Source organism: Atractosteus spatula, chromosome 2, assembly GCF_055471065.1.
Source record: "Atractosteus spatula isolate fAtrSpa1 chromosome 2, fAtrSpa1.hap1, whole genome shotgun sequence".
Taxonomy (NCBI): domain Eukaryota; kingdom Metazoa; phylum Chordata; class Actinopteri; order Semionotiformes; family Lepisosteidae; genus Atractosteus; species Atractosteus spatula.
In genome coordinates, this window is record NC_142707.1 from 41,897,170 (window position 1) to 41,912,315 (window position 15,146).

Here is a 15,146-nt window from a genome sequence, read left to right on the forward strand (position 1 = left end):
AAGACCACCGAAACTAAAATTATTCTGCAGCTAGGATCACACCTTCTCCCTTCCCTTAACGACAGACTACTGTTCTTTTAAATTTTCTCCATTCATTGGAAGTTTCATTTCACACCTCTCTGCACCCATTCTGACTTCACACCTCTTGACTGGCCTCTCTTTCTGTCCCCTGCTCCCGCCTCTCACTCCTCCTCCCTCCCAACCTTTGTTCTCCCGCTACTTTACCTTTGCCTACTGCCCTGTCTCTCTCACACCTGAAGAAGGCTCCACGGCCGAAACGTTGTGTTCTCTTTCTTCTTTTTTTCAGCATGGAATAAACCTATTACTTGTTCCTTTGCAGCCTACGCATGCTGACGCAGCTACCCACCAAAATTAAATTTAATGTGTGTTTGTGTAGGCTAATGGGTTTACGATGAAAGCTACTAGAGTTTAGCCACACATCACATGTTGGAAAACTGACCTTATTCTAGATCGTGAATTTTTAAAAATATGTGAGCTTCAACTCTCAAATGAAAGGTAACTGATGGGATTTGATTCTTTTATCAATTTGAATTGAAGGTCCTCCTTATAGGTCACTTTCTGTAATATCAGCACCACTAAAGAAATTTCCTATCACATCTCTGTTATTTGTGAATAGATTCTTCAACATTGACAGAAAATGTAAACAGACACATACTGTACAGTGTACTGCAGTATGAAGCAGTGTCTTTTGTTTTGGTATTGAGCATGCTTTGACTCCTACTATAGTGAACTGAAACCTATGTAGATAACATTGTATTCAAGCTATGAATATCAATTTACTGTATGTGGCCAAAACAATTATTTAAATCAAGTAGTAAACTATATCAAGTTGACCAAGCTAACCAACTGCAATACATTCCTAGTTCTTCCAATTAAATGTCAGGTTTTACTCAGTGCTTGCTCCTTACCCCAGACTAACAAAGCAGGCTTAAGAATCGTAGCTACCATTCTGAGATGTGGCATATTTTGAAGAAAAGTATCACAAGAAAATTAATCACATTGTGTTTCCACAAAACAAAAGGATACAACAGATAGAAACATTAAGCTCATTAATATATACAAACCTATGTGTACAAAAGTAAATTGGAAAGTGGAAAAATATAACCATAAGTTACAGCTATTTATTGCAAGCTTTGGTTTGAACCAGCTTTATATTTTCTGATGAGGTAAACATTTTGTTACACTATAGGAAGACATGAAAAACTCTCAGCCTCACAGAAGAAAACCATTTGTTACTAATTATTAAGCATGATGTAATGGAAGCACAAATGGCAAACTGTTATGTTTACAACAGACAAATAAGGTACACAAACCAAAAATATATTAATCCAATATAGTTTATTTGACATACAGGTGCTTTGATTTGTTTAGTGGCTTTTCATGTCACATGAAATAATGCATTGGCAATGTACCTATTTAAACTAAAAGGTAAGCTTTCTCTTTCTGTGGCATTGAAAAAAAATATCTCAGGGAAAAATATTGCGCATTTGTGAAGAAAAACTATCATTAAAAATGTAGTACTGAACTAGTTTTATTTTGTTTTTGCTTTTTTATTTTGCCACACAAAACTATTTATCAACATGCAGTTGTAGAATCCTGTTGTCTGTATGTAAATGACACATTAAGCACATTTTATTTTAATTTACTCAGCAATTATTAGACACCTACATAACTCTAAATAAAGTCACAATACCTACATTCAAACCTTGATGTAGTGATGGACCTGGGCCTCACCAAATAAAAGTTAACAAGAACCTCATCGGTCACAAAGGATTTATAATTTGTCACTCCATTGTGCTCCTTTAAGCCTGGAAAGGTGGTTTCTAACTCACTCTTAAATTTGCCATCCAAATTGGAGAATAAAAGTAGATGAAGTAGGTTGATGTCCTCAAAGTTTGCACCAAATCAAAGGTGCAGGCATCTTCTTGTCTTGTGCATTTAAGTCTATATTTAAATTATACAGTTAGCAGCATCTTCAGTCTTTAACATTCCAGTGAGTCTGTTAGTGTGCAGTGCTCCCAGCTGTAGAGATCTGTTCCTTGTTTTGTGTTTTCCGTCTCCTCTGTTCAGTCTTGTTTTTGTTCTCTGAGTCCTCCCTATTGTGGATATCTCTTTCCTCTTGTCTGCTGTCCTGATGTTCCCTTCTGTTAGGTCGCCCTCTCCTCTCACCTTTCCCCTTCCTCCCTGGAAAGGAAAAATAGTACCCTTTTTTAGCATTAGGTACAGAGCATACAGTACATTATAAGTTAATTTTATCTTTCATTTCCTCTCATTATCTGTCTCACCAAGTCTCTTTGTTTGTACAAGGTGCTGTATATACTTATTGTACTGTATATAAACCATAGATATATAGTATATGTACTGCTTATATTTAATATATTTAATGAACTCTTACTAATAAACTATATCAATCCACAGTTGGTTTATGCAAAAAGTGATATATTACTGTAGATAAGTCCATGTTTGTGTTGCTATGGAGTGTGCATTCCTCCTTCAGTCAAAAAGTTGAACAAAGCTTTCAGAACCTAAAATAACTGAGTTACTCACTAATATTTCATGTGATCTGACATTGTGCTGAGCACCACATTAGAAAGAGTAAATTGTAAGCTTTTAAAGATTTTTCAGTCAAATAAAATACAATAATTGTGGAATTGCTTCACAAGAAAGAGTAATCTGTAAGAGATACAAAGTGGCCTTGGCAAATTATTCAGATTTTCAAAGCTAGTCATCTTGTATAGAGCATTCATCCTTGTAACTTGTAATTTAAAGTGCACATCAGACCTCAACATATGATATAAAACAGTAAGGAAATATCTGCATAAAGCTGATATAACTAAGAGAGCTGGTTTCAAAAACTGGCTTATGCATCTAAACAATTACAAATGCCTAAAGAAGTACAGTACATATAAAGATTGGAGAGAATTGTTCGTGTAGCTTAGAAAGGGAATGGTTAACACTGGTATTGAAATTGATGATGTAGAGCATGCTTGATAATTTAATTATTTTTAAACATTTTGTGTTAAGCAAACATAAAAAAGAACACTCTTCATAAAAATAACTGGAAATTCAGAAATTGCACATATTGTTTTCATATACAACAAAACAAAACCACTACTGAATCATGAATTAATATTCATTTTTTAAAACATCCTTGCCTATAATATAAAAATGAATTTTAGCCATGGTATTGATTATAATGGTTAGTAAGGGAATTATTTCTGCCTACCGATGATTTTTCATTTTCATTTCTGTTCTAAAGAATTGTGTACATACTGTACTGTATATTGTCATTTTAGTTTTTTTTGTCTTGCAGCCATTCATAGAAGTCTCTTTTAATGAAGTCTAGGGATATTTAATGTTTCCCTTTTAACACTCCAGGCCTTGTGTTTCTGTTTTTCGGTCCTTAAATGAGGCCCCATGCTCATGAAGGAGTATCATCCACTGGCTGACTAACTACAAGTGGAACACATCCAACAGAACATTTACATTTTTCTCTGAGTGATATGATAAAATTGTACAGCTGTCAAACTATTAGGAAACTGTTAAGACATCAGATTGCTTTTATCCTGGTTACCAAGTTGCCTTGTTTGGTTTTATTTTCTGACAGTGACAGACATCTGACATTTTTGTTTTTGTTTGTTTGTATGTTTTTGTTGTAGTTCTTCTTTGAAGCAAGGTGGTTTGAAGAGAAAGGTTTACATCACAAATAAAGGAGGTAAATGAAATGCTACATTTTAGGGGTCATTTTCTTTTGGGATCAGTTCCTTTCTTCTACCACTTTGGGGAGCTCTTTTACCATGTAAAGCAATAGTGTGTCTGCCAGGAGTTTAGGGGTGTTCTTTTCATTTTAAATGCTGTGGGTTAAAATTAGTTTTATGGGCTATTAATCCAATATTTCAAAGCTACGGAAGTGCCGAATGTAAGGCTGACAAAGGTTGTACATGTGATCCAAAGCTTTTTGTAAGCTAGTTTTTTTATTACAGTATGTGTCATGACTTACACCTATACCAGCATTTCTGGTGCACTACAAATGTACTGAAATGTATATACTGTACCCAATGAACAAAGTATCCTAATCTGCCATGTAATTAAGTTTAAATGACATCTTGATGACAGTAGAATCCAATTCATTCCTGACTCAAACATGCAGAACATTTCACAAAAAATGACAAAACACATTTCTAAATAACACTTAACAGCTCAGATAACTAACTTAATTAGATTGTTCAACTCCATTCTAGTTTCTCTTTTACATTAAGAGTATTTACAAAAATAAGAAATAAGTTAACTATGTTTTATATCAAGATCTAGATTACTTGTATTTTGATTAGAATACCCATACTTACATACTGTATGAAATAAAAAATGCTATAATTTTACAAACTAAAATATATTGGGAAAACAAAAACAACACAAAAGATAAGAGTTTTTGGTTTATTTGGTGTTATTGTGTAGGAGCTGTTATGTACCACTGAAAGTCTGTTTTATGTTGAGCATGATTTCTTTGGAAAATACAGTACACACACTTGCTATTAGTGTTATATTCTATGTGTCAATGTAGAATCAAAGATTTAAATGGTCTTGCTCTGCTTTTTTCCTCTCAGACGTCGTTTGGTTCCATAAATCTCAGAAGGGTAACAGTTTTGACCTAGGACCACTCACATCAGCTGACACAGTCTTAAACATTCCAGAAATCCAAATGATGTTATGCTGTGGTGTATCACAACTCTATGTTTAGTCTGCTTTCTAGAAATAACAAGGAGAAAAGTTACTAGTGAAAAGATACAACTGGAACTACTCTGGAAACTGTTAGGGTACACTCATAAAGTGACTTTTTTCTGTTTATTTAAAACTCCCTTCCCACAAAACCATAAGAAATAAGGCTGAGTCTAGTTACACTAACAGTTTAATGCAGCGTGAAAGAACTGCTATTGAAAGCAGTACGAGTTCTTTGACAGCATGGAGTTACAGAGTAAACAAAACAGGAATGCTTCAGGGGTTATACAGAATGAGTCATCCTTAAGAAGGGGATATTATAATAGTTTTTTTATTTAAGTTTTCATTATTTATTTATACAAAGTCAACATATGAAATTGATTATTCCCATATCTTGAATTTCAAAACCTGTAAGGGCAAGGAAACTACAGTTGTGCTCTGGAAAATGAATAGGAGTCAAGGTAGAAGAATGCTTTTAAGCTTTTTAAATGTTTTAAGAACGTTTTAAATTTTTTTAAGCTAATACTGAAATTAAAACATTTTTTTTAATTTCTGGATAGTATTTAGGATTTTAGGATGAATACGGATTATGAATACAGAAACAGAAGTTGAATTATATTTAAATGAGAACAATATTCAGCAAGGAGCATGGTGGCAAAACTGGTGGTGGAAACCACAAAAAAACTAATGTAATTGTTACTAATCATACTGTGTAAGTACTGTATGGTATTTAAGTGTTTCCAGACTCAATGTTAGCTTAAGGAGATGTAATCGTGCTTTGTAATACAACCAAAGGAAGAAAAAAAATACAGTAATTGTTGTAAAAGTTGACAAGCACAAGTTTAAAAACTTTGAAGGGGGAATTCAAGAAAATAATTGTAGTTTTACATTTATTCTCCTATTCAAAACCTTCATTAAGGTGAAAGAAGGTACTGTATACAACATCACCCCCTTTATTTTGAACTGATGTTCCACTTAAACAAAGTAGACATACAAATGCTGTATATACAGAACAAACTGGCTTGTTGCAAGTTATCAGTTAAAATGAATTATTTACAATTGCCTGTATTTTCCTTCAATTGTAATATCTTCTTTATTAATTCTCCTGTTTTAAAACATGGCAAATACAGTACTAACTCAATGATAAAAAAAACAAACTTAAATCACATAACAATCCTTTTTAAAAAAGAGTATTTTAAATGTTAATGTAGACAATGATACTGCTGATGAGGATTATTCTCAGAAATGACCAAGAAAATACATAGCAAGAGATGGCAAGAATAAATTGTTTACTTGAATAAATCTGATGAGGAATGCTTAAAATATGTTTGTAAAGGACCTTTTTTTTAATGTAAAAGCTCCTTATATGTATTCCTACTAACCTTGTATAATATACTGATCTACACAAAATGCAACATTTTGGTCGACTAATAAATACATCAAATTCGCACAGCGAATTAGGAAAATGACAAAATATTTTTGTAGCAGGAGAACTAACACCTTATTGATCAGACAATGGTTTATAGAGCTCATTATGCAAATTAATATTTGTCATCAAAAGTGCTGATCAACACAAGGTTTTCTGTAAAAGTCACAGACTAGTAGCATGTTTATTCACTACTGGAAGCAATGCGAATTGTACATCTGTGATGCAGATTTTGCACTAGTGTACAGAAACTTGTCTTGTGGGATTCTGTCCTATCCTTTTTGTAGAGCCTGGACAAGTATGTGCCTATTCACTAACTTCATTCCAGCACATCCCACAAATGTTCAATGGGGCTCAGATCTGTTAATGAGGGCATTTATGTTTTATTTTAATCACACAAGAAAGCCATTGTTGGATGGGCAATTGAGGACAACTGCTGTCCTACTGAAATTATATCATACAAGCATGTGAAGCCCCAGGACTTGGGGGACAATGCAGCACTGGACTTTCCCATCCACTGGTCATCTGTAAACAATAATTGGCTTAGAATTCTGCACCACACTCCTTGACATCCATCATAGTGGCATACAGAAAACCTTGTTTTATTCCTAAAGATGAGTCATATCCACTTCTGAGGAATCCACCTGATCTGTTACTCCTACTGTACATAATGATGGCATGAAAGCATTGTTGTCTTCAAAGGCCAGACATGATAATTCTGTTCTTTTTTCTTTATTTTTATTTTTTATCTTCATATTTCACAGGATAAATCACCTCATCACCTGAATCCAATTTGGTGCTTACACTGTATAACTATTAAAAATTACTTGTGTGTATCACAGTTATTTATAAAATAGTAACTTAATTAAAATGGTGCTAGAAATATTTAATCAATATCTAAAATATCTTCTAAAAAAATACATGCTGTGACACCTCAGCTTTGGGTATGTCATAACAGGATTTTTAAGAATAGGTGGACCCAATAAAACAGAAACAACGTATAAGGTAGAAAGCCAGTGCTCTTTATTCACACTGCAGGAAATAGATAAAACCACAAACCAAAACCAAAAGTCTCAGCTCCTTTTTGAGGTGCTAACTAGAATTCTGGTCCCTCTTTATTAATACTGCCAGGCAGCTAAGCTGCTTACAACTACTGAAACAACTCTCAAACATGCAAGTTACTCTCTGAAACTATCTTCAAGAGTATTCTAGAGTTACTCAGACTTCTAATTAGTCACTGTGCACTCTGGTGATTTCACACACAGTGGATCTGTTTTCTGTCCTCCAGTCAGCAGATTGAAAACCAACTCAGCTAGCCTCTTATTCCTGGTTTTTAAACACCTGACCAATCGTTTTCTCACAACTGGTCAAGCGATTGAGGGCAGCAGATTATTCCCTAAGGCTAGAGAATGTAGCCCAAGCAAGAATCTCCATTTTGCCTGAAACTACTGCCTTCACACAATGCATAAGTATACTGACTTTCTTTTGATGCTCTGTGTATATTGAATATAGACATTGAACAAAAATACAGAAAACATCAATAAAATTAAAGGTAAAAGAATTACGATAAGCTTCCAGTATTAAATGTAAGATAATGTCAAAATGAAAACAAAGATGACTAATTAAGATTAGTGTTAGGCATTACTTCCTTGGGCATTAACACATTCCTGACAGCAATGATGTATAGACCTGATCACAGCCCCTGAATAGACTGCTGTGGGATGTCCTGGCACTCTCTTTGTGTAGCTGCAGTCTAAGGTTTGCTGGATACGGTTGTTTCCAATTGACGGTATGTTCATGTTGTTCCCACAAATGTTTGGTTAGAGTCAGATAAGGAGAAAAGGCTGACTATATGAAGACAATTTTGCCTTCTTTATGTTTAATTTGTTTATTGGTTAACTCGAAGTCATTCTGTTGTAATTTTATCACTGTGAGCTTTGCATTGTCCTGCTGGAAACACTTCAGGATTGGCTTGCAGAAGTAGAATTACTATTGAATACTACTGGATCTCTGAGCTGCTAATTCTTAAAATATGCTTTCTAATGCTTACAATAATGCCCCCCACACATACTGTCACAAAACCTCTTCTATCAAGTCTCTAGACATTTATTGTTGAATACATTAGTCCACCACTTCTTTCTTCTGCCATGTCAGGTGTTCTCTTTTCACTTGAAAAGAGCAATTTAATTTTTCAGTTTTAATCTCAAAGTTAACAGCCTTTGATCAAGAGGATTTGTTCCATGTAAATCATACAGTCATTCTGTAGTCATTCTGTAAAGCTTAGCTCTTTTTTTTAAATTTTTTGTGATGTAGTCAGAGTAATTGAAAATAATAAGGCAGATGGGTCTCACAGATGTGACAATCAAGGGCTGTGTGGTGACACTGTACTGGCCAAGATTTGGCCTGTTCCTCAACTTGTCTGCCGCCATCTAATTCTATAGCTAGTTTCTCTCATAGACAGGCTGTTTTCAATAATAAAAATAGTAAGTAGGCAATCATCATTACCCAAGTGGGTCATAGTCCCTCTTTTGCTGTTTCTCTATTGATTAAAACCATGTCTTTTTAATGCCTATTTATATAGGTTTTTAATCAGCTTAACTAAAAATACTACACATAAATATATGACAATTTTATATGAAATCATGATTTGTCATGTAAATGTAGGGTGTTACATTTTTGCTGTGCTTTTTGATCTCTTCATTCCTGTAGTACCTGTGCTCAATGAAACTACAGTGCCTTGTAAGCACCCTTTCCCAGTTTTGTTGTTTTAAAGCTTGTGGTCATGACACTTATAATTATCAATTAATATAGGTTATATACTGTACACAACCTACTTTACACATTCAAAGAAACAAAAAGCAAAAAGAAGCGATAGATAATTAATAAGAATTAAAAATCTGTCAATTTAGGCGCACAAAATTGCTTTCCACAATAAGCCATTTGGCCATGTTTGTGTACAATAATAGTGCTTCACATGTTTTCACAATAAATACACCTGTCTCCATTAGTTCCCTCAGCTGGGTAGTGTATTTCAAGCATGGATTCAACTATGAAGATCAAGGAGCTTTCAAAACAACTCAAGAATAAAGCTGTATAAAGGCAAAGTGCATGATAAGAGTATACAAAAATTTCAAAACCCTTAATATTTCTTTGATCATGGTGAAGTCTATCATTAAGAAGTGGAAGGCACCCAGACACTGCCTAGATCAGTTCATCCCTCTAAGTGAGCTGCTGGGCAAGCAGGAAATGGGTAATGGATGCTGTTTTAAGGCCAATGACAACTTAGAAATAACTACTGTACACAGCTCAGTGGCTAAAATAGACAAAAATGTGCATCAGTCAATAATATCCCAGTCACCCCTGGTCTATATGGCAGAATAGCAAACCCATCTTATAGCCAGCAACTATATCACCCTGCAACTCACAACTGGTAACCCACTAAAGATAAGCAGGTGTGATCTTGGCCAGTACTTGAATGGGAGACCTCCTAGGATACCTAAGGTTTCTGCTGGAAGAGGTGTTAGTGAGGCTAGTAAGGGGTACTCACCCTGCAGTCTGTGTGGATCCTATTGTACCAGTATAGTGATGGGGACTTTATACTGTAAAAAAGATGCTCTTCTTTGGATGAGAAGTAAAATCCTGTTCTCCTCCCCACTGATGAGTGTCTTCAATGTAATTAAAATCTTACCCAAACAAATTGCACAAATTATTGCTAAAAGTGTTTCTACCAAGTATTGAGTTCACGGGTCTGAATTGTTATGCAATCAACTTTGTTTTCTGTTGGTTCTTGCTGACATTTACTGTAACTTATCTTACTTTAGAGGTCCTCAGTTTTAGCATTAGGGTTTGAATGAAATATTCAGCATAACATATTAAGATACTAAAATATTATAAAGATCCAGGGAGTGTGTTATTTGCATTTTACATCTTGCACTACTCAATACTCAAGGCCTATCTCAGAAAGCTTCACAGAAAAAGGGTATCAATTGAAGTGTAGGTGGGCTAAGTAGATGGTAAACATAAATGATCAAATTCTTGTTAATTAACTTAATAGTAAATCATTAGTACCATAATGAAGGATAAACACTTAATAGCCATAGGGCACAGCATAAATACAGAGACAAACAAAGACAGGGCATAAGGAGGAAGGAAGACAGAAAAACAGGAGAATACACAGTGGGAAGAAGAAACATCACCATCACCCTCCTCTTCTTCAAACATTTGCCATGTGAGAGGATGTTGTTCTGATCAGTAAAGACTAGATTCTGGCTATGTAATCTGAACATTATTTTAGAGAGTTTTCTGTCTTATTTATTTTAGGAGATTTAGTTTATTTTGGAATTCTCATACTAAATATTCTTTTCTAATTTTGTGATGCATTTTTAGAAAAGGGAGATTGATTCCTGTTAACTTTCTGGCATCCATGTAGGATGTAGGAAGGGAGATTTAGTTCTGATTGATATTTATGAACTGTATTAGGATACTGGATTATTCTATCTTTGGCTTTTTTAGTGCTGTAGTGCTTTCAGGTGATGGGGTAGAATTCTGGGGTGCTAGTTCTGTGGATTTAGGCCTCTGGAATGCGTTAATTTGTACATTAATCTTTGTATGTTGTGTAGCTGTCTTAATTATTAATAGTAAATATATGTCTTGCCAAGGTATGGCACTGATTTATTACTCTATCACCAGAACTGTGCCAGAGAAATAGAAGAACTCACAGCATTTTCAAACATGGCCCAAATTTATATAAAGCTTACAGTAGGTTATATCCCAACCCAGCTAACTTTCTAACAATATTAATTTTAAAAAATGTGTAATTTCACAAAATGGCATATCATTGCGAAATACTGTACAGTAGGAAGGGTACTTCCTATTACACTTTGCTAGACACTGTAACTACATAAGATTTTGTTCAATTCAACTGGTTCTTAAATTTAAAAGTTAAGTTTCCTTAAATAATAAAACTATGTCTTCTGACATTAAAAAACTATAAAGAAAGTTGAGCAAGTATGAAGTATAGATGCAGCCTGGACCTTTCCATTTCAGGACTGTTTAAAGGTAGCATATAAATGAGTTGTGGGTTTCTCTTGATAGCCAAAAGAAAATAAAGTTTGCAGAACTGGGAAAAGGTGCCAGAATCAAAGTGAAAATTGGAAGGCTGGTCATGGCCCCAGCCTAGACAATTTCCTTGCTATTGTAATTGTGATGCAGAGGAGCACAATTAAGCTAATGACAAGGGGCAATATCCTTGTACCAGATGTGGTGTCATCTCTGGGTTTTTCGGGAGCCACACAAAGATTAAAGCCTTTGGCCTGTCATGTCTGAGGAATGCTGTAACCTTGGAAGCCATTTATAGCCTGTTTTCTTTTAAGAGCTAAAGCCTTCAGACACAGATAGGAAAACAACACTTTGGAGAACAAATTAGGAAATTTCGTGTAAACATGCAAAAAAGCAGCTGGAAGGAACACAAGTGTAAATATTTATAGCTTTCTTGCTCTCTGAGATTCAGTCACTTTGTACAGGATGTGCAGTATCACAGAATCTTATTGAGCACGCCAGTAATCTATAAATTACTGAACTACTATGAACCAGCTATGTTGGATACAGTTTACTACATTCAGTATAAGCAATATGCTTCAAGCACCTAGTTAAAAAAGCCTATTATGGCTACAAAAAATCTGAATGTACGAGTCTAGTGCAGCCTGTGAACTGCTCATTGTTTTTAAATACTGGAATATTTGGAAATCACGCAAGGTATTAAGTGTTTCAAAATATTAACTTCCCTCTAATAACAACAAAAAAGAAGCACTTGGCATAAGTAACAACAAACAAATGGAGTGGGGGGGGGGGGGGGGGTAGGTTCTGTAACAGAATACTGTTTCACATTATTACAAGGATTGTTTGTTTTGGTTGATCTTTTAACCCTGTGGCGTATGCAGAATATAAACACCCTTGGTCCAGAGGATATAGTAATTAGTTTACAGTTCATTTTTAAAGTGAGCAGCCTGCTGGATAATCACAAAGGAAGGTCATTAACCAACTCTGGTGTCTTTAGTATACACTCATGGCTGCAGCCCTCCACACCAGAACTACCGTGACTCCAGCCCAAGACTTCAAGCTCCCTGAAACTTCTCTCTTGTGTCTGATTCAGAGGGCACCTAAAGGGAATTCAATGTTTTTCTTTTGATTTACGTGAGGGAAAGTATGAGGCCAGAGCTGCATTTCAAGGGGTCTAATTTGCAGACATAAAACGTCCTGTAGTATTTCTTAACAAATCACTTCCTATTTCTACATAATGCAAAGCTAAACTTTTGTACCCTAGAGAAATTAATTGATATGATCTTGCTGGTAGCTGCTTTTACTTCATTTGTACTCACTGTACTGAGGTGTTTAAACAATAATAAAATATTTTTGACGGTGGGGCCTCAGGATTTATTTACATTGTCTCTGACTAAACAATGTACATTTTTCCTTTATGTAAACTCCCACTGGAGATTAAACACCAAAAAAAAACATTTGTTTTAATTTATCTTTTTTATTTAAGAACATTTAGTGATTAAATATTAATTTCAAAATGTGAGTTATATTTCCACTGCACTCCCCAAATTTGTGATGCATGATGCCATATGTCTTGGAGAGAGGACTGATTTACATCATACAAAAACTGCACTCAATTCAGATATAAATCAAGAGTCTTCACTTGGGTAGAACGTTTCCTTTTTCTGCATCATTGCTGAATGTCATCTTCTTTCTCTTTTTTTCTCTTATCTAATATCTCAATAGATCCCGTGAATTTTAAGCGCATTGTAAGTAAAATATCTGTACTAAAACTAGTTCCTGGAATTTTGTATTAATTAATTTAGTATTAATACAGTACAGGAAATATGCAAGGATAAAATAAAACCTGTGATCTGGGAAGGCTGTCAAAAATACATTGGTGGTACTGTATGTGGAAAGTGGTCAACTCGAAACAGATTCACACTTTATAAACAGAAAATAAAATTCTATTTACCTTTTACGCATTTCTGCCTTTGTACAACACATTTTCTCTTTTCAGTTGTAACTGGGCAGGGGTCTCCATGAGCAGAAGGATGTTGGAGGATCTCTCGACTCCGGTGTTGCTCTCCTTTTCTGAAACCACAGGTCCTCCCTTTCCGAGAACAGTTGCTCCATGTGCTCCACTCACCCACTTCACAGTGCACTGAGGGATGATCAGAGAAAAGATTAAAAAGGTCTGTTTTTTAGTGGCACACAACGTGTGGGTTGTCAGTCTTCCCGTTTTCCAGCTGCTTCTTGCAATTCAAGGTTATAAGGGAGCGGGAGCCTACCAGGCCTCAAGAGAGGGTACACCTTGGACAGGATGCCAGTCCATCATAGGGCAGATTTACAGGCACACACTCACAACCAGGAACAGTTTTCCCAGAAGCCAATTAACCTACTAGTATGTCTTTGGACTGCGGGAGGAAACTGGAGCTCCCAGAGTAAACCCACACAAACACAGGGAGAACATGCTGTATAAACTCCATGTAGATAGCACGCCAGGCTTAAAATTGAACCCAGGGCCCCAGTGTTATGAGACAGCAGTACTAATCACTACGCCACTGTGCCGGTATAGCATGCGTTATGCAGTATGCATTTTGTATACACTGATATACTTCTTGTTCATGTATACGCCCTAACTCTATTAAATACATAATGGTTTTTTTTCTTGGTGTAATTCTCATCTGTGAATTATTTTATAGTAAAATTCTAATGATTTAGAGCTATTGTACTAGCATGTTGGAAAGACATTAAATACATTTCAGTCTTTTAAAGGAGAAATCAAACAGCATTCAATGGAGCAGTCTTGGCGTATTGTGATACTGTGAATTTTTAAATAATAAAGGCTAAGTTGATGAGAGATATCAAGTAATTAAAGAGACAGAGCAAAGCCAAGATCTAAAGCCTTGAAAAAGAATTTTCCTAACCTTAACTATTTGTGCTACAATAGAATGTGAAATTTCCTTTTCAAAATCAGCTCTTTGCAATTTTGATTACTTATTGTAAGGAATTTATCTGAATTGAATATGGACTGAATCTGGATTGAATATATTTCCATTTTTTATTTTGCAGTAAATTAATTTATAATGTTGCCCATCTTTTACATTTCTGGATGATTGGTCATTGATGCTGATTTCAGCTTTGAGAGTAACAAAAGGAAACTTGAGAGAGAGACTGTTTTAATTTATCCTTTTTTTTACTTGTCTATTTATTGTGGAAAATCTTTCCCCTGACTGTTACTAATCCCCTATTTGTCACCTAAAATAAAATTGATTTGGGGTTAACAAGTATCAGTTAACATGTGACCACTCTCCTATATTTGTTTTCATTTCTGTATTTATTTAAAAAGAATAATGTCAAATTACAGTATATCTCAAACTGCTAATATTAACAGGGGAATTCTTTATGCGTACTGCATTGATTTTATTTATCCCTTTAATTAAGATGCTGGCATGGGCATAGGACATTATTTGCATTAACAAAAGATACTATAAAACTATATCATTTCATCTCTTTAGACTTGTCCAGGTGAATTGTGAAAATTTACCTTTAATACTGCACTCCATTAACTGATCATTAGGCTCAAAGCCATCCGGACAAACATGGTGGCATCTTCCTAGATGTAAATAAAGACCAGCTTTACATCTGGTGCATGTATTTTTGTTGAAGCAGGACTCACAATCAGCTTTGCATTCTGAAAGAAACACAGTACATACCAGACAAATATTGTTATCCAGTCAGCAGAACTAACGAGAACAGTTAATTATAAGACCTTACATATTGCATTGCATTATTAGCTACTGGCATTATCCTTCAGGGTGTCACTGTTCTACAATGCTTAGCTTGCTGATTTTCCTATATTGGCAGCAAGCCTGGGGAAGGTTAGCAGTGTGTTGCTACCCATCCAAAAGCAGGTGGAGGCGGGGGAGAAGGAGGCAAAATA

General features: G+C 35.1%; 1 protein-coding gene across 3 annotated transcripts in view; it reads right to left on the reverse strand.

Annotated features, from left to right (window-relative positions):
• Positions 1-1,342: 1,342 nt before the first annotated feature.
• Positions 1,343-15,146, reverse strand: part of rspo3 (R-spondin 3) — a 28,855-nt gene continuing 15,051 nt past the window's right edge. Inside the window, exons 4-6 of one of the 3 annotated variants that reach the window (XM_088939355.1) lie at positions 14,751-14,897; positions 13,176-13,364; positions 1,343-2,205 (exon numbers count right to left, since the gene is read on the reverse strand). In XM_088939355.1, coding sequence (XP_088795481.1) covers positions 2,024-2,205; positions 13,176-13,364; positions 14,751-14,897 — 518 coding nt within the window. In that variant the 3' untranslated portion in view covers positions 1,343-2,023. Of the gene's footprint in view, positions 2,227-4,710; positions 4,768-13,175; positions 13,365-14,750; positions 14,898-15,146 lie in introns of those variants that run through there. The other 2 variants (XM_088939350.1, XM_088939365.1) reach the window with 2 other exon arrangements.